Below are 24,458 nucleotides of genomic sequence, written 5' to 3' on the forward strand. Positions count from 1 at the left end.
CTCCGCCCGCCATGCGCCTCGTCCCATTGGCTGGTGTGGTTGCGGGGGCGCGGCTACCTGCGGCCTCTCGATTGGCGCGCGCGGCTGCCACTCCGGGGGGGCGTGGCCTGGCGGGGCGGGTCCTCGCAGGGCGCAGCGGCCGCAGTTGCGCACGGGCGGTGGCGGCTGATGGCGGCGGCAATGGGCTCGGCGCTGCTGCTCCTCCTGGCGCTCCTCAGGCCCGCGGCCGCGCTCGCCGGCTACATCGAGGTGTGTGAGGGGTGCGGGGGCGGGCAGGTAGGGCTGCCCCGGGGTACCCGATGCGTAGGCGGGACGTAAGCGGGATTTGGGGTATCTCGGCTGGTGTGGAGCCACCTTGGATATTGTCCAGCGTCTTTGAGACCTTCTCGGATGGTGAGTTCGTGTTTTACCGGTGTTTTCGGGAAAGCCGTATGCCTCAGGCCGCTCATCTGGACGGGAAGCTCCGTCTCACCGGGATGCTCGAGGCTGCTTTTTCGGGGACGTGACCTCGGCATTCTTGGCACGGGAACAGGAGCGGCTAGCTTCAGATGGGTCTAGAAGCATTGAAGACTGTTAGATGGCCATTCCCTAGAGAAAAACCTCGGTTAAAACGAATGCATTTGGTTATTGGTGGATCCAAAATAAATCTTTTGGTTGGAACTGGTACCTCGGCTTTCGGGGAAGATGCTTCAGCCAAGTGTAAAGGCTATTCATTTCATATAGAAATGGCTTAGATGCCCGTAGGAGTCTGTGCTTGTATGTGTGTGTACGTATAAATACACATGCAGGCACACATAAACGAGTATACATTACTTTTGTATGTATGAAACACGTATTGTATTTGCATATATGAAAAAAAAATGGACAGAGGAAATTCCAGCTTTATTCTAAATCCAAAGGCTCGGTGTAACCTCGCTGTCCAAACCACAAGATGAGTAGGAGAAAATCTTGTGGGTTTAAAACCTTGATATTATAACTTCTCTTATTAGAGGGAAGGAGCAAAACAAGGAACTAAATGTGTGCTGAGCTTCAGAAATGGCAGGTAAACAGAGTTTAATAATCTACACCTGAATGTAGTTTGGAAATGCAAAACAGCTGCATCAGAGTTGTGGACATTCTGGGTTCTTTAGGGCTGGATAAAGAAAAGGCTTGTGGCTGTTTGTGAATGACTTGATTTGAAACTTTACAGTAAATTTTAGCAAGCTTGGTTAAGCAGAACATCTACCTCAGTATGATGAAAAAATCCAAAGCTCTAAGCTGGTGGTAATTCCTAGCTGGCAGTCAACTTGGATATTTTTAATATGTGTTGTATGAAATTGGTCTAGTCCATGATTTCTGCTTGTTTGGTTGCTATAGAGGAATAGTATTCCACATATTTTGTACCAATCCTTCTGTTAAATTTCTGTAAGTCAATGGAACATGGTTGATAACTATTTGTGGAACAACTCGTGGGGAGGTTATCTTTCAGGAAGGATGGTGGAGCTGCTCTGAGGGCATGGAACTAATGCCCAAATCAGGTTCCTTGGCATTACCTTGGTGGCAGGGGACTGTCTGATGCTACATCCAATCTCTTGCACCTGTTTGGCAACTCCTCCAGCTGTAAGTCACTTCCTCTCTTACATCCGAGACAAATTTTGGCTGCTATGCACATCCCTTCTGGAATCTGATGCTTAAGGACATGTGCTATGACAAATCAGCTTGGAAAACAAATCTAGGTGTCATTTTATTCCAAAGCCTGGTGTCTGTGTGATGAAACAACCCGGGTTTTGTCCATGCCAGGACTGGCATGGAGGGAGAGCAGTTGTGTCACAAGTTGACACTCCAGGAGGGGCTAGCAGCCCCGGAAAGAGGGGGGTCACTGACCTTTTAGAGAAGAATTAAAATGAAAATGTTTCTGCAATTCAGTTTGCATCCTCTGAAGGCATGATAGCCACTTTCATCTGCTGGCGTAAAAGGTCAACTGTGGCATTTTAATCCTTACTTTTGCTGCATCCTTTCCCATTGTCTTGTCGGTGGGGGAACTGCAGCTCTCAAGTCTTTATTGCTGTCAGATTTGCTCAAGAACTGTTCTCAATGCAGAGTTTAGGAAGTAAATGGTTTTGTTCTGGGTCTTACACTGTGGTCATTACTGGATTTTTTTCAGATAATGTGATGAAAAATATGCAAGCAGTTGGTTTTTTTAAATAAGATGTCATTTGAAAGTTATGGAAAACATGTAACATCTGCAGTTATTAGTTCAGGTTGATTGGCATGGTCCCATTAGGTGGATTTTCTGTCTCTTGATCTTAGCTCCCATTCCCTGTCCCTGGAACACCCAGTAATCATCTTATCAACTACAATCTGTTTTTCTTTCTGTCCTGCGCAGAGCAAGGGGAGTGGCACTTTATTTTTTTCTCTTAGATTATTGTATCTGAACTCTTGACTAGGGTGTTCCCAAGGGTTGGTGCTGGTGACAGTCGGTTTCTCTTTCAGATGATAGTGTGGGGGATGGCTGATAACCTCTGATAGTCTCTCTTCCAAATGAATATGAATAGAAGAGTTTAGAGAAATCATAGATCCTAGCAACTAATGTGTTTCTTTCTGAATTTTGCTAGTTTTGCATGTGAAGTCCCCAAGAACCTCAAACAGGACACTGATATCAACTGGAAAAAGAAAATAAATCTATGCTAGTTAGATCTGTATTCCAATGATAAACTACTTCTGCTATGCCTTCAAGACCTTTAAAGGTGCAAAGTTTTTTTTATTACTTGACCTTTTTGTGTAATCAAATCAAAGGCAATGCAGACTTGATATTACTTTTTTAAAATAATGTTTGGTATTTTTCCAAAGCTCTCTTGGATGCTTACATGTGTTACCTGCCTGTTTGAGTCACTAGAATTTGGGGGAAGGGGGAAAAAAAAACCCTGTGTTTTGCAGCAGAATTTCATGCTATTATTTTTGTCTTGTTATTTGAATTGCTTAAATTCTCCCTGACAAAAATATCAGCCTTGTACCATTTCTGCAGACCTTGGGGACTTCTAATTGCCTGCAGCATCGAACAAAGAATTCCATCTAGGGAAGTTTCTACTTTGGTGTTTGAGTCCTGAGCAAAAACAGCTCAGGAAAATTCCAGTCTTGAGCCTGTGGCCTTTAGTTTGCGCTCAGTTCCTAAAACTTTGCTTCCTGGTATTAGGAAATACAGCTTCCTATGAAGGTGATTATATGCAGTGCCTCTTCTATGCTTCAATAAAAGGTCCTCTGAAGCAAAGATATGGAAATAAAGCAAATCTGATACTGCGGGGAGGCTCTGGATTTTCTGCTGCATTGTAGGATGGCACATGATGGTAAGTGCTCGTGTTTGGAGGATGCCTTCAGCTCTCCTTGTTTCACCTGTGAAATAATTATCACCTCTATTAAATGTTATTTAGGCATTAATAGCTCTACCAGGGATTGAATGACTTTTCTGTTAATGTGGTCGTTGCATCACCTGCAAGTTAGTCAAAAACTGTTCTGTGGGTGGCTTTAGCTGTATTATGATTACACACTGCTTCTCCCCCAGCACCTGGGAGTGCAGGGAAGGATTAATGTAGTTCTGTGTGCTCTACTCGAGTTGTTCTTCTCTCTAGATGTGCCTTGTAAAATTCTGCCATTGCTTTTCCCTGTGTGTGTCTTGGAGGCATATGGGCTCTATCTTGGAAGTGTAAGTCACCTTGACTGCAGCCTCTGCTTCTACACTTAAGCCAAAACCTTGTTCCTCAGCTGAAAATAGAAGAGAAATACACTATCACTGATGTGCTTATACCTTGCATCCCCAAATTACCAGGCTAGCCCAGATATACAGGGGCCTTGAGAGGAGTCAGATCAGGAGCTGGGCAAAGATTCTAAAGAAGCTTCAATTCCCCCAATGTGGTTAAGCTGTTTATTCCATGAGATGAAGGCAAAAAGATAGAGAACCAGGAAGGGACAGAGCCTTATCTAGGCTCAGAACAGCTCTTTGGTCCTCCACCAACCCCACTGGGGCAGGAAGGAGGGGATCTTACTATCAGGTCCCAGTGTGGAGGGAACAACCATTGCCGGAGAGCAATGCAACATATCCCCGTCTATTTCTTCTTAGAAGACAAAGCTTTTCCTGCTGTTTTTTTACACTTGGGCATTTTACATTCTGCTCTTTAACAGACTCTTGCTCTTATGCTTCTTCTGTGCAGTAAAACTTGGTGCCATTGTTTTTAAGTTCAGGCAGTCAGTGCCTCTGAAACATGGTGTTAATTTAAGATACTTGCTCTTAATTGGAAGGCTTTGAATACTCACAATGGCCTAGAAACTTTTATGGTGAGGCTCCTAATTCAGAACTGTACTTGAAACTGCAAGATTGCCCTTTTTTTTTTTTTTTTTTTTTTTCTTCCCAAAACTGTTGTCTGCATCCACTATGCGCATGTTCTGCTTTCTCTACTTGCAGTGCGTTTGTCACAGGGAAATGGCATCTCCTCCCACATGTTTTACTTGCTGGGTATCTTAAATGGGGTGTTTAGGACTCTGACTGTGCATTAACTATATTTATGTTATCATTTGCTTTTGGGTATTTTCCTTTTCAGCTTTTTCCTATAGGTGCCAATAAGACTCAGGTTTGTGGGGAGAAATGGGTTGACAACACTGTGCAAACTTTTACAATTTTTCACTATGTAGTTACATAGTTAGTGTGCTTACTAGTGTGAGTTACAAAACAGTAATAAGGAAGATGTGAGTAGAATAAATTTGAATTAACCAAAATTATATGTTTTTTCTGTTTTGGAGAGGTTGATGGCTCTTCCTCAGATACAATCGGACAGAAGTAACTTTAGCCTGTTAATACTGTTACTTATATGGGTCAAGTGGTTGGTGCTGTAGGAGCAGCACTCTTACTCCTGAGGGGCATTGCACACGCTAAAGTGTGTTTTGGGAGACAGAATTTGGCTGGGATTTTCTTCAAGAGTAATTTCTTAACTAGATTTGACTTCTTTTAATTCACCTGGAACTGTAAGCAGGGAGATACATATACATGCACACACACACTTTTCACATGGAGATCTAGATTGTGAATGACACTTTTTTTAAACTTGTTCAGCACTAGATTTACTACTTCTGCCTCCATCTGCCTTCTCAGTTGGAGTTAAATATATATTTGTGATTGAGCATTCTCTATGCTATGCTACCTTATGTGAGAACATGGAAAATGTACATACCAAAGATTACAGAAGTGCAGTCCACCTTTTAGCCTGGTTTTTAAATGTCCATAGGTTCTAATGCTTGCTCTGAAGGATTGATGTTTAAAACACAAAATTTTGTCTTTTTGTGCATTTGCTGGAGTTTTAAGTTACAACCTGAGATGAATGATCAATACACCAATGGTCTGCAAATGATGTTAAACTAATGTCTCTAGCAGCCAAACCCAGCCTGCTTGGCTTTATGTAATCAGGTGTCCACCTGATCAGGAGCACATGTGGCTAAGCTGCTTACCAGCTTTCCTTTTGGAGGTATTACAGGGATGTTTTGTATACAGCCAGTGGGGAAAAGGATGTACTCCTTATTCTTGAAAGATCAACCTGTAGATGTACCAAATTGAGTTCTAACTCTGTGTTGTTGTGTTTGCCTGCTGTGGTAATGCTCTTATACAAATGAATGTATTGCAGACCTTCATTTTAGTTTATATTTTCAGTAGCCTCCTAGTCACTCTCAATTAGTATACACAGTCAAATGCTGCTGCTCTCTGTGGAATTTGGTGATTTATTTCACTTTCCATTTTCGCTAGTGACAGTGGGAAGTCAAATCACATGTTGGCACTGTTTCCTGAGGGAAGCTCAGTGATGGGTGAGGCATAGTCCAGAAAGCCTTTTGTTCTCTACTACAGGCACGCCTGGTTCATGTACATTTCATCTGATTTAGAGATTTCTCCTGGCAAGACTGGCCCAGTAGTCTGTGAGGACTGGTGCAGCTGGGCTATCCTGATGTTGGTGTGTTTACTGCAAGGATAGTGTCTTCATTTGAGCTGGTTTTTTTCTGATTATTTTTTCAAGATGACTGTGTTGGGCTGTGTAGTAACATCTGTTAGCAGTGGTTTGAGGGAATTCTTAATTCTCAACCTGCAGATCAGTGATCGTTGGCTGCTTACAGAGCTTAGTCTAATCTTTGCCAGTGCTTTCTTGGGGGATTCCTCCTCTGGACCTTCAAAAGTCTCACCAGTTATTTCTAGTGCCAAGATTTCCTGCACAGGTGAGCTGTGGGTAGAAAGCTGTGGCTAGACAAGGCCTTCAGTTGATGAAGCAGAGTCTGAAGTTGTTATTCCATGCAGTATGTGAGCTTCAGAGAAGCTTATGGAAGAGACAAGTCAATAATTGTTTGGCTTGGATGCATTGAGACTAATGGAAAATCATTATCAAATGATGATTTTGAGCTCAAGTTTTTCAAACTACCAAGTATGAAGGGCATTAAAATTGTCAGTAGAGCTTACATGCAACCTGAAAAAAATCCCCAACAAAACCCACGGATGGTGGGAGCTGTGCTTTGGTTCCCAGTTGTGCTGGAGAAGCTTTGGGGTGAGGCATTGAGTCACTGATGTGTTACAGCTGTTGGCAGTGTCACCAACCTGTCATATTGTGCTGAGGTGCAGCAGATGATAAACATGCCTCAGCAGTCAGATCCCAGGCTCTGGCTCTGTGACAGGGATGCATTTAGGTAATTTCATACAGTAAGCTTCTCTCTAACAAAATTACAGTAGTGGAGAGTGTATTTTGATCCAGGTCAAGGACAGGGACAGGCAGACATAGGTACAACAAGCTGGCTGAGGCCATGCTTTACTTGACTCTAACAGCCGCCTGATACTCAACGAAGTTTCTATTTAAAAGTAGCTAATTACCATCTCCTTATGGATGACTTCATGTTTAAATAAATGCAGTGTTTAACGCTGAAAGTTCCTGTTCTCATTTAGGTCTTGTCCTCCAACAAATGTTTTCTGGTTATGTTATATTTTCACATGTGTGAGCTGTTCTGAGGTGAGGGTTGGGGGATTCATTTCTCTCAATTCTTGCATTAGTGAAAATATTATTCTTTTAATGCTCTACTATAGCAGGGCTTGTGTTTTCTCGTGATGTTGTGTTTCAGTTCTTGAACCCATAACCACAAAGCTCCAGATGGAGCCAGTGAGGTGAACTCAAAAATCTTCATCTGGTGATGATGTTGCAGAGCTGAAACAGAGGTTTAGGTAGTAGGAGTTGTCTTATGCTAATTTCAGTGCTGAGATGTTTAAATCAAAAGCCAGACATTTGCGTTTTTAATCTTTGGGGTTTTCTTTAAAGGCTCTTATGTTATTTTTAGCTCCAGCTCCCTGCCAAAAGCTTTGTTCCTTTTCTTTTGGATTTTGTGTTGGTGAATCTCACTAGTTATGATGTCACTGCATGGTGTGAAATGACAGCAACAAAAAGAAAAATCTTACCCATACCATCTGTTACAATAAATATTATGCACTCCTGTTAGATTCCAAGTGGATTTGGATTGCATATTTACAACAGAAGCTAGTCTCTGCTTAGATGTACAGTACCCTCTAGCATAAAGTTTTTAATGACCAAATTCTCTATATGGTTTTGGATTTGACGTGACACATTGCCAGGTCTAAGTTTAGTTGTTTTTTTAATCGGCATTTAATCTTCTGTCATTCATATAAGGCCTAGTAACTTGCCAAAAATGGTCCTAGAGGAATCTGTGTGAATTAGGATAATTAACTAATACCAAGCATTGTTTGATTTCTTACACTGGCCATTTTACAGTAATTGTGGCCTGAAATAGAGAGGGGCAGATTTCCTTTAATCTCATAAGTATTCTTCTCAAAGATTAAATGCAAAATGTTGATTCAAACCTGTGGTTGATGTTTCCAGAGAGTGTATTGGCATTTGAATGTGTCTTTCTCTGCATAATTTATCAAAGCCCTCACTGAAGAAATTGAAGTTGATAGGTGTTTTGTTTTATGCTGCAAGATCACAAAAATGTTTAGAAACCCTAAAGAAGAATGAAATGGTGTCAGGATCCAAGCAGAGCACAGAGCCTGCCTTATCAGCCTTGGTCAAAAATGAAATCTGAAATGCACGGTTACAGCAGTGTTTGTGCATGGACTGAAGTGTGCTGCCTGCTAGGAAAAAAAAAAGAGACTGAGAAATTGTTGAGGGTGCATGTTATCATGGAAAACGATTATTACTCTTGAATGGAGCAGGATGCCTGCAGCTCCCATTTGGACTTGGGATAAGATTTAAGTGCCTCCAAGTAGTTTGAGTTGCAAGGTTTCAATAAGCACTTCATTTCCAGAGGCTTTGAGTAGAGCCTCAGTGCTGGAAATGTCAGGTGGTGGAGAAGGTTTTCCCTTGGTAACCAGCCAAAAAAATGGAGATTTTGCATTTGCATTGTATTGATGTATTAGAGCTTGGCCTTTGGGCATGGGTGGGCAAGACCCAGATCCCAGGAGTGGCTCAGGGAATTCTTGAGGGGGTCACAGAATAAAGTTGTGGTGCTCCTTTGTGTGTGTGAAGTTTGGGCTTAGGACAGAGCATTGTGTCACTGCAAAAGACTGGGGAAAGAAGGGGGGAAAAAGCATATTCCTGCCCCTGTCACTCCTGATAAATGCTGTCTTGTTCAAATTGTATCAATACTTGCCCTGCAACAAAGCCAGTCAGTAGGTGGGCACAGCCACTTTCTCGGAAGCAATTTCCCAGTAGCTGAGGCAGAGATGAATGACCTGCCAGAGCAAAGGCTGGATGGGGTGAAAGGGTTTGCACTGCTGTATGCCTGCCTTGTCTACAGCTGTCTTTATGGGCTGGATCACAGCTTGTCACTGTTCCATCCCTCTCCTCCTGCCTATGCACTTATGCACTTTTTGTCTTTTTTTCATGGTGTACACATTTGAGTTTGTGAATAAGAACTTGCACTTATGACAAGAGCTGAAACCTATTACCTGTGGGTAATCCATAGGGCTGTGTTTTATGCAGTGTTTTTAATTTCAAATCCTTGTGTCTTGCTGCAGGGTATATCTTTGTTTCTCAGGTTAAGAGTCAAAGAAATAAACATAAACCAGCTGATCTCTCCCTGCAGAACAGTTCCTTCCCTTTGCATCCTGCCTGCTAGGAAGAGGAACTAGAACAGCTGGATTCCTCACGTAGTAGGTCTTTTAAATGACAGGAAATCTTCTTTCAAATTTGCTAAAATGTAAAATCCACAGTACAGACAAAAGGCATTATGAAGCTGCGGCTGAAATTCTTGGATTTGGATGGATTTGTCGTGCTCAATTCTACTGAGCAAGCTTTTGCAACTTGCTTCACATGGGTCTTAGTGTGATGAGGAGAATACTTTTCAAAATATAACTATATGAGAGGCTTTCCACAGAGCATCTACAGCATGTTAATTCTCTCACTGCAGGGCCCTGAGCAGAATGCAGCATTGTAGTCCTTTTGTAATAGATGCTGATAGATTTCAGGAGCAGTGCTGTTCTGAACTGGCCACTGTCATACTTTTAGTGGTGTGTGTGCAACCTGCTAAACTGGGTGCTCTAAGGAAGAATATTATGGAGAAGCCGGGAAGATTCTGGGCTGCAAGAAGAGACATGAGGAGCACCCATTTCCAAGACCCTAAATGGCCTTTGCTCTAGGCAAAAGCAAAGATGATTTTAACTGTATTTGCTTTGTTGTTCTTGATTTCAATTTGGCCTTTCAAGCTTTATGTCACCGTCTTTAAAGATTTTTGCAAAAATTTGAAACATTATTTCTCACTAAGTGGCTGATAGCTTTACTCATAATTTTCTGGTTTTTTTTATTTATTAGGCTGTGATTCTTATTTTTATCTTAAAACTGGGGCGTAACAAACATTTAGCCACAGCTGGCAGCAGCATTAAATAAGGTTTAATGTGCTAAACTTTCAGCAGCTCTTTCCTTGGTGTTGACTTGGAGATGCATTGCCACTGAGAGTCTTTTGTCTTTTTTTAAGAGGATGCTTCTGACCTGCTCTAAACTGTGTCTCAGGCCATAAAAGATGGCTGATTTTTACTGTTTAAAAGCAGAGATTCATTTTTGTTTTGTAGTATTTGCCTTGGAATGACTGCTGTGCCTTGGAGTGGCTCTTCAGGTAGATCTCTGAGTAGCATCCATTTCACAGTGTCTACTTACAACATGTCCAGCATGATGCTTTTCACTGATGAAGAGGATTAAAATAGTCATTAAGCTGCTGAATACACCAAATATCTGTAAGGTACAAAACAGAGAGACTGAACTGTGCTGGAGTGATGCAATCTGTTGGAATGCATCAGGATGGGAACGTCTTTAACTTGAGCCAGACTTGAAATGCTTGTATCACAGAAGGATGAAACCAGGGCTTAGTTTGTGTATGGAAATGCTTTGCCTAGTGCTGTCTGTAGAGACACTTTCTTGCTCTCATTTTTCTCCTCTATGTTTAAGTGGATAGTTGGTCCTGTCTGCCCCACCTTGACTCCGGAGTGCCACTTAAAATGGTGTGTTTGGCACTATTGTTAGGATGCTTCCTGCAGTGAATTAACTTTGGGAACAACCCAAATCAGAGGACTGTTCTTATTTATTCCCACCTCTCTGGGTTAACATTTAGAACCTCTAATTGACACTTATAACTATGAAAATACAGACAGCCTCTAGTGCAATTGTATGACTGTGACTGAAGAGTTGATCCATTTGCCTTTGTCGTCTGGACTGTAGAGTTGCCATGCAGCCTTGACACCCACAAATCCATTTTGTGCTGGTTACCAAACCAGTTTTCCTCCTACAACAAGTACTACAATGAGATACAAAAGTTCTTAGTGCAATTTTCTCAGAATGTTCCTAGCCTCATAACACAAATCCATGTAGTACTAGTCCCACTGCTGTCCAGGCTGGCTGTGAGTTGTGCAGGGAGAGGTAGCATCCAGGATAATTAAAGCATGGAACTCACTTGGGCTTTCAAGGATTTTCTTTTATAAGATGTCCAAAGTAATAATACTAGAAAGAGGTATGCTTCTGGCTGTCTCATGCTATTGCATATCAGGTGATAATTTTAGCATAGCTTTCTTGTGTGCTGCTCTCTATGGTTTGAAACATATGAGTAGTTTCTGTGGGGCTAATCCACATAAAGTATTTGCCAGATTCTGGCAGAGTTAATATTTGTAGCTGAGATGTGTGCATAGCTGGGTTTCTGAATTTAAAAAAACACCCTAGTGGGCCATGCCTGGAGTCAACCAGTGAAATATAAAACCACCACCCGCCAGGGTTAGAGCTTCATGCACCATTTTTGTCCTTTGACTTTGAGAAGGTACTATTGAAATGACTGAGCCCATGGCTAGGAAAATGGTGAGTGGCCAATTGCATGAGTAGGCAGATCAATCTGCCCTCCAACCACTGTCCCAGTGATTGGATTTGCATGTTAAGTCAGCATTTTCATCACAGCCCTCGTCTGCTTGTGGGGTCAAGGAAAGCAAAACTTGTTTGGAAGGCTGACCATTTATTTCTTTCTCATTCAAGCGTGTCTCCAAGATCATCTGAGCAGGAGAAAGAAAAGCATCTCTAAGTAAAAGTCAACAGTGACTTCTTTCCCTGCCTGAGTCTTTTCTAAGCAGGAAGATAAAGAATTGTTTGAAATGCTTGTGTTCAAAATAACGTATCTTTAGAGTTTTCTTTACAGTTCCTCCAGCTGGTCTATATATTACAAAAAAAGCTGCTATGATGGACAGCCTGGGAAAAGGGTTTAAAAAACAAATTAAGAAATACTAGTACATTCAGAGACCTTGAAGAGGAAAATCAGTTGAAGTAATGAAAATTCTCAGTGGATAGTGCCTCTTTAAGGCATAACAAGATTGTCTAAAACTGTTCTGTCTGCTCTTTTTCAGAGAGTGATTTTCCTTGCTGTTGCAGAACAGGCAGTTTTTGCTTCCACCTTTGCAATAAAGCTTTCAGCAACTGATTCTTCTGTGCTTAGAAGCCCTCAGTGACATGTCAAATTACTTAAAACTCATCAAGAACCTGCCCATCTGGTGGGTGCAGCTGCAGCATGTAAATTCTTCCACTAATCTTATGGTCAATTGTATTTCAGCTAAGCTGACTGAAAAGAATTGTGTTCTCTCCCCTACCCTGAAATTTTTCAGAAAATGAATAAAGAAACATCAAGGAAATAATTATCAGTGTACAGAGGGGTCATGCTTCCCACTGAAACCTAGGAGAGACTATTAAGAATTTAAAATCTCATTTTATCAAAGATAAAAATCACCTCTCTCATTTTGTTTATTTCCATGCAGTGCTACACAAACTGATACAGCTCAGTAGAGTGAAGAGCTATAAAATTCAGCATAAGAAATTCAGGTGTTCAACATGAAAAGCCAGGTAAATATTTTGCAGTGATAGCCCTGAAATATTGGAGGTTCTAGGCTTGCTTCTGTGGAGCTAGTTTTACTTTCTGGATCAGCAAAATCAGTAACGGGCATCTCAGCACAGCCAGCTTGAGTCTGTTCTATAAATTACCACTTAATTTTCTAATAGCATTAGGCAGCTGTTCTAAGTAGAGCTCTGCTGCTTCCTGTGAAGGAGCTGGTTAATATGTCCATTAGAGCTTGTGTGCAAGCCTAGCTGTGGAGTGGTGCTGTGACTGTTAAACCCCAGCTGATGAATTAGTGCTTCAGAAATAAAATGCTGCTAAATTACTAAGTATTGCTTTTGAAGAGTGGAAAAAATGGAAATACATTAAGCCATTTCTGAGGTCCCTTACTTTCTGTGACCCTGCTGCTGACAAATTTTGGGGGTACTTCAAAACGCTTTTTGTCATTTGACTTCTCATGTGTCAGACTGCTCAGTCCAGGTGTTTGAAAATGGATGGAAGTCTACTTTTCATCATTGCTTTGGAAGAAGATAAATTGGGAGATTTGAGCCTGAATTCTGCTGATAGTCACAGGATCTTTTGAGGACTGGTTGGCTGTGTGTGTGAGTGGTAGGAACTTTTCCTAATCAGTAGCTAACTGTAAACTAAACTTTTTTGCACAGTGTTCACATTGAAGTTTTCTTTAAGGAAAAAAAAAGCTCTGTTTTCCAGAGCTGAACAAACTTACAGCGCCAATATAGGAATCTCTTAAAAGCACTGATTTCTGCATACCTAGACATTAAATAAAGGTTCTTAAAAGATTTTGTTTTGTATGTGAGCAGTCATGTAAGCTGCTGCCTGAAAGATGCTCCATAACAACTTTGACTAAGTAACAGGATGAGGTGTATGGGAAAATGGTTTAAAATCCCAATTTCCATTATTTTTAAATATATTTACTAAGACCTAGAGTTGCTGCCTATTCTCAGTAACAGATACTTACTGCTGACTGTTTTCATAGACTTGAAATTTGTAGAAGTAACATGTGCTTTTGGATGGACTTAAAGTTGAAGAGTTTTTATTCTGGAAACAATAAGGCTATTCCATAATTTTTGGTAACTTCCTAATTTTTGTTCTCGATCAGCATAAGCTTGGCGGAGCTCAGGGAGAAGCAGCAAGGATAAAAGCAGCCCTGTATTTTAGAGGTTTCCAATTTTGAAAAGGTGGTCATTAGCATGGTTAGGAAAGCCAAGAATTAAAAACCTCATGGTTTCCTCTGAGATTTGAAGTTTCATCTGTATTGTTTGGAGGACAGAATTACCAATTAATTGGGTTGAGTTTTGGGGTTTTTTTTTAACAAAAGATTGTGAATTTAGAGGTGGAAAGCAATAGGCATGACCCTCAGCTCCAGCATAGTCAGAGCAGGACCTGTTGAATCATTCCTGTGTGCTGTCAGGAAGTTGCTTTATAGCCTAATTGCAGGGCTTGAAAATTCCAAGTATTTTATCATGTTTGAAAACACATGCAGTCTGTGCACATAAATAATCAATCTGTGATGCTGAAAAACAGCTATAAGGGAATGGATACTTGAACCAAGCTCAGACTGCATTGCAAACCACATTTCTGCTTGTTATCCTTCTTTTATCTTGCTTTTTTTTCCTCTCAGGAATTTTTCCTTGCCACTTCAAATTCTCTGTTAAAATACACCCTTCAGTTTCCTGCTTGCCTTTTGGATCATTGTGTTTTAGATAGCAGTGCAGTCTGTGCTGTGCAGCCTTTTTATCTGCAGTCAGCAAGTGGTTAGACAAATAGATGGAGTGAGGAGCCACAGGTTCCTGCAGTGGCTCTTTTGCACAACTGCCAGAGCTTCACAAGATCTGTAGAACAAATGTTTGTGCTGTTTTGAGGAAGAAATTTTGGGTTGTTCCCTCCTGGAATGCTAAATCACTTTGAATCAGTAGTAAGGGGTTTATTTTTCTCTGCCTGATGTTAAATTATTCTGTCTCCTTTCCTGCCAGCTTTTGCCGCTAGGGAAGTTAGTGGAGAACTCATGTGGATGTGTGACTTGTGATGCGTTTTCATCCAGGGGTTACTTTTGCCTTGAACAAATTGCTTTGCAGTGATGTAAGATTTTCTGAATGTACTTTCCTGTGTATTATGGAATGTCTATCCTGATAACTACAGTGATTATATTCCCTAATTCTTGAGTCACTCAAGTGCCTTAAGATGGCATGAACTCTCCTATCAAACCATGGAGAAGTTACAAAATAGCATCTTTCAGTACTCCTTCACACGTGCTGCTTTCAATGATGCCTTTATGGTATCACCAGTATGGCTCATACTAACAATCATCTCAGAAACAAAAGACCTGAGAGTTAAACTTTTCAAGTACCATTAAGCCATAGCTGCTGTCCTTGGGCTTCGGTTTGGATCTCTGTTCTGGTAGTCCAGGAAGGCAAAACTGTCCTATGGCCATTTTTTCAGTAGAATATTAGTGAATGTGAAAACATTAACTTGCTCTCAAGCTTTCACTTGCTGACTAGCAGGGCATCTTAGGTCTCTGTGCCTCAGATGCCCAAATAATTAATGTGGGAGAGTGGTAATTAGTCGGGCCATGCAGGACAGAGTGATGACACAGATTGGAGCGAGGAGGAGGAGACTGCGTTTAACCGAGCTGAGCTTGCTGCTGGCTGACCTCAGGCAAGTCACTTGACTTTGTGCCTCATTTTAGTCTGGTGATAAAATAGGCTGGGGTAGGACTTAAGGTGGCGCTGTAAAAAGGGGACTTCAAAATAGCGCCATGGCAGTGTTCTGCTGCAAGAGGAGGGAAATGGTCATGAGTGTGTCTGTCTGACACAGCTTGGAAATTGTCCCTGAAATCCTTGTGACACGTGGAAGGGGACTTGGCTGATGAAACGTATTTGGATTTACCTGTGAGCTGTGTGAGGATTATCAGTGTTTGTTCTTTCCTCTTCCCTTGCCCTTATTTTTAAGGAGGCTTTGTGTTAAACTGTTCCAGTCACAGCCATTACACCCAAGCTGTACTTTTGAAAGCTTGAGGCCCTGAAATTGATGTTTTTCAAAGGACACAGTTCTGGGTACAGTAACGTTTGTTCAGGGAATGTTCCAATGGAGTTGTTATGAACTTTGTCTCTCCAGGAATAGAAAAGAGGATGCCAAAGGCAACCGTGTTACACAACTTCAGGAAGCTGAGGCAGTGCTGAGTGGTTTTCCTGGATTTGATCACCTCTCCCCCGGCCTAGCACTGTCTGCAGTGTGGCACTCCCTATTGAATGCAGCAGTTCACAGTGCAAATGTCTCAGATGCAGATTATGTGCTGTTTGATTCATGTAGGGCCCTTATCGAGCATGATAAACCAGAGGGGGAGGGGGAAATAACCTGATACCTCCTAAGTACAAATTCCAAGGGCAAAACGGCTGTCTATGAGTTGAAAGTACTTGGAAATCTCATCTTTTCCTTGTAGAAAATCAGTGGAATGTGCAAATTAGTAAGGAATGCTTCAGGCTGCAGCAGGTCTTTGTAATCCTGTGGTTGCACAATGGAAGTACATGGATTATTGTGACTGAACTTCTGAGTGTTCAAGGCTTCATGTTGGCCATAAACACAGGCATCTAAATATAAACTGCACCTCAGGTACCACTGCAGCTCCTGCCTTGGCTCCCAGTTCTCTGCTGGTGCAGACTCGTCCACCACAAAAGTCAATAAAGGATAAGCAGATGAGAACTCCACCCCTTCCAGCAAGTTAAAGCAAGCCAAAGACTGCTTTAGTGAGATTTCTGCCATTTAAATTCAAAACCAAACCCAGGCTGGTATTATCAGCTCACACCAGATTTGCCTGCAGACAGTAATTCTTCCTGTCTTGGATCCCTGCCCATGTGCATTATTGTAATTATCAGCAATTTAAAAAAAAATAAAGCAATAAAGCTAGGATGAGCTGCTAGTCTGTAGATTTACTGCCTGCTGTATCAGGCATTCATTAGCCTTCCTGGGTTCAAGCCACCTATCTGCTGAATAAAAGCAGGAAGAGGAGCTAAGGAAAACAATGCATGAAACACTATTTGAAGCATGAATTGAGAGCTCTGCTTGCATTTACAAGTTATGAATCCAAAACAGGGGAATTTTAAATATTCTGTCTGGAAGTTCTTGTGTGTAAAGTCTTTCTGCCAACTTCCCTCACTTTTTAGTTGAAGTGTTAGTTTCCTGAATACTGACTTACTATTAATTCCCAGGTGAGATTCATGGCAATGAATGTTAGACTTACAGGCTCTGTGGCATGTTGTGATCCAGGAAGACTGGGCTTTACAATGCCAGCTTGGCTGTTCTCCTCCCAATAGCTTTAGTTTGTGACTATGGCTCTCCTTCATTTTCATTTTGCCAAGGACTGGCCTCTCCTTCCTCTGGAAGGAAAAAGGCCTATGAACATCAGCTGGAGGCAGCACTAATATGGGGGGTGCAGTTGAAGCAGTTGAGTTCCTGTACAAACATTCACACCAATTTTTCAGCTCAGAAAGGGCAAAACATTAGAATTTTCACACATTCAAAAGCAGCAGCCATGGAGGATTGTGTTCACAGGACGGCTGGTAAGGTAACAGGGCTTATTTTTGTGTCAAAGGAGCTGTTAGAGATCCTCAGTGGTCTTGAAAGTGTTCAATTTATATCCTCCATATCTGTGAGTATTGCACTGACATAGGGAGATTTGCAGAGTTGCTCAGATAGAGTAGGAAATATAATTAAACAAAACAAACAAAAAAACCAGGAAAAGTTCTTCCTTTAGTTTAAGGTGGGCAGCATGATATATCTGAATAAGGACAGTGCTGAACAGCCAGTTCTGAAGTCCCTCAGGTTGTGGTTCATGTGGACCATGATTTAATAACCATATTGCTTTCAAGGGCTTTCACTTAATTAAAAACAACAGCACAAATAATCTTTCCAAGTGCTGCCTGGCTGGTTTTTTGTTTGTTTGTTTGGTGTTTTGTTTTGGGGTTTTTGTTTGTTTGGTTTTTTGTTGTTTTTTTTTTTTTTTTTGGTCAGTGCAGCAACAACTGGTTGTGGAATACATACAACTCTCAAGAGCAGGAATTCTGATCTGACCTGTAGAGAATCCTACAAAGAGCCCTGCCTTGTCAGTTAAGGTAGGGTATGCCCTCAGCAGCCAGTAATCTGTTCTCTGGCCACCAAGTCAATGAGATTCTCTATCGGAGCTTTCTTCAGCAGCTCATAAATTCTAGTGGCTAGAGTGTCAGTCTTAAAACAGCTTAATCTTCCACGGGTTTATGCAGAGAGCTACTCTTGTGTTGCTGCAGAGGAAGCCTCATGGAAACTATGGGTGGTGTGGGTTCTCTTTGCAGGCTCTCCATGCTTCTCAAGCTCCCATCCACTGTGGTTTTGTTGGAATAAAGGTTTATTCTGGCTAATCTGATTAGATGGATGAGACTCTGATCAGCTGGATGAGGCTTCAGTCATGTTTGACCTCACTGAAAATGAAAAATTCAGTTAAATATGACATTTTGCAGATACCGTTGTGCTATTAAGGAAAGCTTAAGTTCTCAGGAACTCATTTCTGTGAATTACAGTTAACATCTTCTCTTCACAAGAGAAAAGTTCCAATCACCCTTCAATTCTCAAGTCCCCATCAGCATGCAGAAAGATTTTCCAGAGTAGCATTCCATAGGGAGCTGTATGGACAGTATGTGAAATGAGTTATGTTGTGATGATGTTTAACAGATTCTGGCAATAAAAGGCAAGGGACATGGATGTCATTTTCATGTTTGTCTTTATAAACCAGAACTGCAAACCAGTACTGCTTGTGTTTCAGGGGTAGATGTAAAACATTTTTTATCTTACTAAAGTCTCTAGCCTTGTGTCCCTTCTTTGGGATGGGGGTACTTGTAGGAAGAACAGATTTTCCCTTTTTAGCACCTGGTGCCCAGGCCTTCAGGTGGGTAATGCTTACAAGTCAAATCCTTTTCCACACACTGAAGAGGCCAGTAGTAAATAAAATCCAGGATACTTGGGCAGACACTTTCATCACAGAAGAAGATTTAAAGGCTTGAATTCCTGTGTTTCGGGACCATAAATCAGGCACTGGCTGGCAGGGTGAGGAATTTAACTGACATTAACTGGCCAGAGATGTATGTGTTTATGGAATGAAAAACATCTTTGGTCTTGGAAAGCAAACTGGATTACAGAATTATGCCAAAAGGCAGAACCCAGTTTCTCCCAAAACATCTTGTAAATAAATATAAGTTCCAGTGAGGAAAGTAATGGCTTATGGAACAGTCTTTTCCCAAATAATGCTCAGCAAGGATGTACACGACTGGATGAACTTTCTTCCATCGTGTGTGTTGCCCCTCCCGATCTGTCAGGCTGCTTATTTAAGGGATTGAAAGTTGCTTCCCAGCACTAAAAGAAGCAGCTGCTTCCATTTATGGCTGGGAAATTCCCAGAGAAAAATGTGCTGTCGGTTTGTTCATCCCTTTGCAATGTGGAATGGGTGGATTCTCTGATGTACTAAAGAGCTTAACTAAGGACATGGCTTTATCCCAAGCTTCATGCCTGTTTACATGTTCTGCAGCCTTCCTTTTGCAGAGTGATGCTTGAGTGTAGCTGAGGGATCTGCTTCCAGTTCTCACACACTGAAGGCAATTGTAGGAAACATCAGAAAGTTACTTGGTCCCAAAAGGTGACCTTTTTCCCTATTTAAGTGTCAGTGTGGCCTCCATGAAGCTTGAGGTGCTGTATTCCTGTTACAGCTAAAATGAGATTAAAGTACTGAATTAAATAACTGATATGATTGAGGGCTGGAGTGGATTGCCAGTGGAGGAAAAATTTAAGTCCATTGCTCAGAAATCTTGCCTTGCAGGTCCTGGCGTTAAAGAATCAACTCGGGTATCTCAAACTTCATTAACTCGCCCAGCAGCACAGTTCAAGAGAACTGCAGGTTGATTAAAAGTGATGAAATCAAGCATGTAATTAGTCTCATTTGTTCAGCTGTGAATTGGGACTTAGCATGTTCTGGTAGCTACGGCAACAGCACTCGACTGATATGCAAGCTATGTGAGCAATCCAAGAAGGAGGAATGATACCTTTGCAGTGAGCAAGCTGGAGAGGCAGCAAAAACAAACACTGGCTCGAATCAGTATGTAAATAGGGGGTAGTCATGATTTCAGGAGGTTGGTATGTGTTTGAACAGGCGTTTTGCTCATGCAAGAAATGTGATGAATGGATTACTTATGGACGTTTCTGCCTCTCAATGGATCCTGCACCTCTCCTGCTCCCTTTATTGTACTGCAGACTTGTTAAGTTTACTTTGAAGGAGTCAGATTTCAGGCGTCAGCAGTGCCATCATAGCACATACATTTATTCTCTTTTGATGCCCTGTATTCTTACAAGGGGTTAATGCTTTCTGGGTTCTTGATCTTGCATTTCTTTTCAGTTTTTTTTTCCAGGGGTGGAACTTGGATGTGGTTGTGATGTTGTCTTCAAAACAAAATTGTTTTGAGGATTGTTTCCTGCATGTTAGGTCCTGTAGTCTCTGGAAAATGATTGTTGGTACCAAAGTGGTGTTTGTTTGGAGAGAGATAAAAATGGCCTCTTAAGAAGTTTGTGCGTGTTTAGGGGGTTCTGAAGGATCATTGTACATTTGCTTCTTTCTTCTGAAAAGACATCAGGGAGGAGGGTGGTGCAAGGCCTGTCACAGGTTCGGTCTGTGCAGTTGTAAGATGTTTATTAAAGGCTTGATTTCTGCAAGAGCCAAGTTACTGTACCATATTACCAACCTCAGTCTATTCCTCAGAGTTCCTGGAGGTACAGGACTACATGACTCTTTTATCCTTACAACAGAGTACAACAAACATACCCACAGTAAACTTGAAAATATGTGTGAATTTGGCAGCATTTTGATACTGGGACATCAGTGCTGCTATTTCTTACATGTAGTTTGGTGTTCCATTACTTTGTGGTCTGTGCTAAAACATCCTGTCATGAGTATGTGTTGGTTGGAAGGGTCAGAGTAAGTAGAAACCCTGTAACACTGTATAAGACTTTCTCTTAAATGATGCAGGGGTGAATAGTGCATAAAACTCAGGGGATAATTTTTCTGCAGTTAATACTTGAATTTATGCTTTTGTGCCTCAGGTTGTTTTCTCCCCCAAGCACTAATCTTCTGTTCAGCTCTAAACAATCCTTGACCTTTTGAGTGTTGAAATGTCTTATCTCCAGGCAGAGTGATAGAGGGATGAGGGAAAAGAGCTAAATGTAATAATTTTAAGAAGAGTTTTTTCCTAATATCCTGTAACTAAGAGCTGCACAAAGAAGTTGTCCAGTTGAAGTCTACTTTTTACTCCTTTATTTCCTTTAAGCATACAGCTATTGATGTGAGTTGATGGGGGTCTGCAGGGAGGTGGGAGGGAACAGTGCCTGGTGCGGGGCGGCTGTGGCGGGCGCGCGGCTGTTCCCTGCGAGCGCTGCAATCCCAGTTACCGGCAGGGACACACAGCGAGCACACAACCAAACGGGTACAACCAAACGGATTTACCCCTGGGCTCCCAGACAAGGCTGGGGGCGGGGGGCTGAACAGAAGTTTTTATACAGTAACTCAGGAGGAGGGTGTAGGAAAGTGAATTAATGAGGATATGGTAAGAGAGGAGTATAAAGTGGGGCAAATAGCTCATGAGACTATCAGGGAAAACGGGAGGGGGGGATAATACACAGTAACAAATGGGGTGTCGAGGGCAACAAGACAGACACAGAACTCTCTGGAGAAAGGGATAGGGATAGGGAGGATTGGCAACTTGGAAGGGAGGTGGTTAGGGAAGGGCTTGGGAAAATTGGCAACTGGGAAAGGGAGGGGATTAGGGAGGAGGACAGGGGGCGAACATGGATTCAAAGCAAAACGCACCACAAATGCCCACAGTAATTCATGCATTTTTCAGTGCACAAAGTTAAATATGAAGGCAGGACTGGTAGCCCAGAGTAGTGTTGCCTGCAAAGCAGCTTAAGGCCAGCAGACTCTGTGCATTGCTCTTTCTATCTGGAGAAGTTGAAATGGATTCCATTCCCCCTAAACACCTTAAAGAGCTTTGGGGTTCATCTGGTTTTTTGCCTTATGCCTCTTTCTGTTTTACAGCGGCTAGTAGTTAAGGAGAGCATGTTCAGCTCCCAGTATCCACTTGGTCTTCTCAGAAAAAAAAGAGTCTGCAATTGAATTTACTCTTCTTTTCCTCTTTCAATCAGCCAGCAAGATTTGAGAAAGGGGCTCTGACCTTGTTATCATTGACAAGTCTGCAGTTTGACCCAAATGTGGGCCTGGACTGTCAGGTTCTTGTCTGTTGGTGCAGTCTGGGAAGTGCACAGAATACACATCTGAAACAGCTCCCCATAAGAGTGCACTCAATGGGACACGACACTTTGAGAAGCTGGTTGTCACAGCTGGTTTTTTTTGATTCAGTAGAAATTATCTTTATTTGTATGTTTGAGCAAAAAATCAAAAAGGCAAAATTCTTGCAGTGGGACGCAGTTATTTTATTATTAGTAGTAATACCTGCTTGTTTGTAACCTCACAGAGGTCCTTCTGCCAGAAGTTACTAGTATTAGTTATTTGGTCAGTTTTTCAGACATCTGTTTTAGTCCATGTAGCCTTTTAGTGGGAATTACTCTTGGTTTTGGTAAGCTGTTGTTTCAATTATAAAAGCAGGGTTTGGGGGGGAAAAAAAAGCCTTGCAGGTGAAAACTTGGGGTGGGCTCACCATCTCAAGGAATGTCATTGCAAAATAGTTTGCTCCATTGATAATTCTGAATCAAGCAGGAGCTGTCTGAGAAGATTCCAGAGGGTTTCTAGTTGTTTGAGTTGTTCAGTCTTTGATCAGATAATGCAATCAAGGTGTTTCTTTTTTGTTTTGTCTTCACAGGCCCTTGCAGCCAATGCTGGGACAGGGTTTGCAGTGGCAGAACCTCAAATCGCCATGTTCTGCGGGAAGCTAAATATGCATGTGAACATCCAGACTGGGAAATGGGAGCCTGACACTTCTGGGACCAAGAGCTGCTTTGGAAGAAAGGAGGAGATTCTGCAGTACTGCCAGGAGGTGAGATTTTTGGTATAATTCTGAATCTTCACTGCTGTGAAGGAATTGGATTCCAATTTAGCTGCTCAGTAGCAAATTAACCCTGTAGGAGATGCGCTTGCTTTTGCCTAGTGCAATTCTCTGCATTGGCCTGCTGTGTTATTGTCCAGGAAGGACAGGGAGGACACTGCAGTGGGATTTAGAAGCTACCTCAGATCAGCTCACACTACCACAGAAGGTCCTTGGTCTATAAGTCAGAGGTATCTTTATCTGTTTGCAGGGCTTTACCCCAATGTTCTGCCCTGAGCTGGTTAACCAGTATCTGCTTTCTGTTGTATAAAATGGAACCTGACACCTATTCTAGTTAGAATGTGACTATGCTGTTCTTAGTGATGTGTTTAGATCAGGCAGAATGTTAGAAAAATATTTTAATAAAATTTTGTCAGTATTTTTGAGCTTTTTAGACTTTATTGAAAAAGATATAATCATCTTCTACTGTGTTCCAGATACACTGTAACATACTGGTCTTGTCCAGTGCCTTTAATTGCTCCTCTGAGGTGGCAGGCACATAAAATACCACAAGGAATGTATTTTTTTTAATGGGAAAGCAAAGGAATGTACCATGTCTGGAGGGGAAAGGTTTTTAAACTGTTTTACAAGGCTGATATATTTGGGGCTGCATTTTTTTCATGTGGTAGAAGCCTATATGTAAGTCATTGTCTGGACTTGAGAACTTGACTAGGGCATAAGGATCTAATTAATACATCATAAATGGACCAGGCATGAGGAAACCTGAGTAGGTGGGTGCATAACTTGACAAGTGATGAGAGAGGCTGAAGATGTTACTAAATTCTGTTTGTTGGTGCTTGCTGTTCCAGGGGGTATTGTGCTGCTTCAGAAAGAAATAAACAGCTACATCTCCTCCAAACCCAAATATCCAAATGTTCCTCCCCCAGTGCTGTGCAAATCCAGACCTCTCCATTTAGTGCCAGTGAGGACTCTTGCCCTGACCTGGCTTTCTCCTGCCTCAAAGCAGTGGCACATCGATTTCTGAAGCCCTGTGTGACAGACAGCTGGAGCTTTTTTATGTCTCCAGCTGTCCTGAGCTTGATCCGGAGCAGAGTGTGTGTCCATGTGCAAACTCCAACTTGTTCCTGTGGAGAGAATCAGCCTCACTACTCTGGTAGGAGCTGCTGTGCACATTCTCTGTCCTTTCTGGAGAGAAACTTGTCTATCTGTGCTGTTCCCCAGATGTACCCAGACCTTCAGATCACCAACGTGGTAGAAGCCAACCAGCCTGTCAGCATTGACAGCTGGTGCAAGCATGGGAAGAAGCAGTGCAAGGACCACACTCACATCGTCGTGCCGTACAAGTGCCTGGGTGAGTGTGTGCTGTGGGTGTGCTGTGCATTCCTGTGGGAGAAGCAAGGAGTTGCCTCCTGGATTCTTTCAGAGAGGAACTCAGTTTGTTAGACTTGTCTTGTATCAGGTTGTCATTTCCACTACTTCTGCTGTTTCTCTTTCTGAAATGTTTTTCTTTCTACAAGATGGAACTTTGCCTTCCTGGAGCAGATCGACAGCTTGGTAACAGCTGTGGTAGAATAATGGTGCCTGGCATGAAAAACAAATCCCCATTCTCTCTGCAAATGCCATAAAAACCTGAAGGCTATTGTATCTGAGTGCCACAAAGACACTGAGATTTAATACTTTGATCCTATTTTTGTGAAGCTTTAATATTTTGTTGCCTTGGAGATTTAAATGTTCAGTGTGCTCAGGCTTCCTGCTTGGTCTTGGCAAGAGATCTCTATTTTATTTCAATGGCTATATTTAAACTTTGCTGTTTCAAAGGGCTCTTTTTCTTACAGCTGTATCCCCTGTCCCCATTTTGAATTGTGAAAGAATATGAGATAAACTGTGATGGATTTAATGGTGCGTTCCAGAATGTCCCCACTCATTGGAATTATGCAGCATTTTTAACGGGTTAACTTGTACTTTTTTGACCTGTGGGTTGTGCATGACACTGTGCTTTCCCAATGCACTGTG

The 24,458-nt window shown here is 42.0% G+C and overlaps 1 protein-coding gene across 12 annotated transcripts in view; it reads left to right on the forward strand.

Moving 5' to 3' along the window:
• The first annotated feature begins 147 nt into the window (after positions 1–147).
• APLP2 (amyloid beta precursor like protein 2) overlaps positions 148–24,458 on the forward strand; it is a 49,629-nt gene continuing 25,318 nt past the window's right edge. For all 12 annotated transcript variants that reach the window (XM_021531080.3, XM_021531081.3, XM_085560062.1 and 9 more), the window contains exons 1-3: positions 148–249; positions 22,263–22,436; positions 23,667–23,796. In XM_021531080.3, coding sequence (XP_021386755.1) covers positions 169–249; positions 22,263–22,436; positions 23,667–23,796 — 385 coding nt within the window. In that variant the 5' untranslated portion in view covers positions 148–168. The remainder of the gene's footprint in view (positions 250–22,262; positions 22,437–23,666; positions 23,797–24,458) is intronic.

Source organism: Lonchura striata, chromosome 24 (assembly GCF_050655825.1).
Source record: "Lonchura striata isolate lonStrDom1 chromosome 24, ASM5065582v1, whole genome shotgun sequence".
NCBI lineage: Eukaryota > Metazoa > Chordata > Aves > Passeriformes > Estrildidae > Lonchura > Lonchura striata.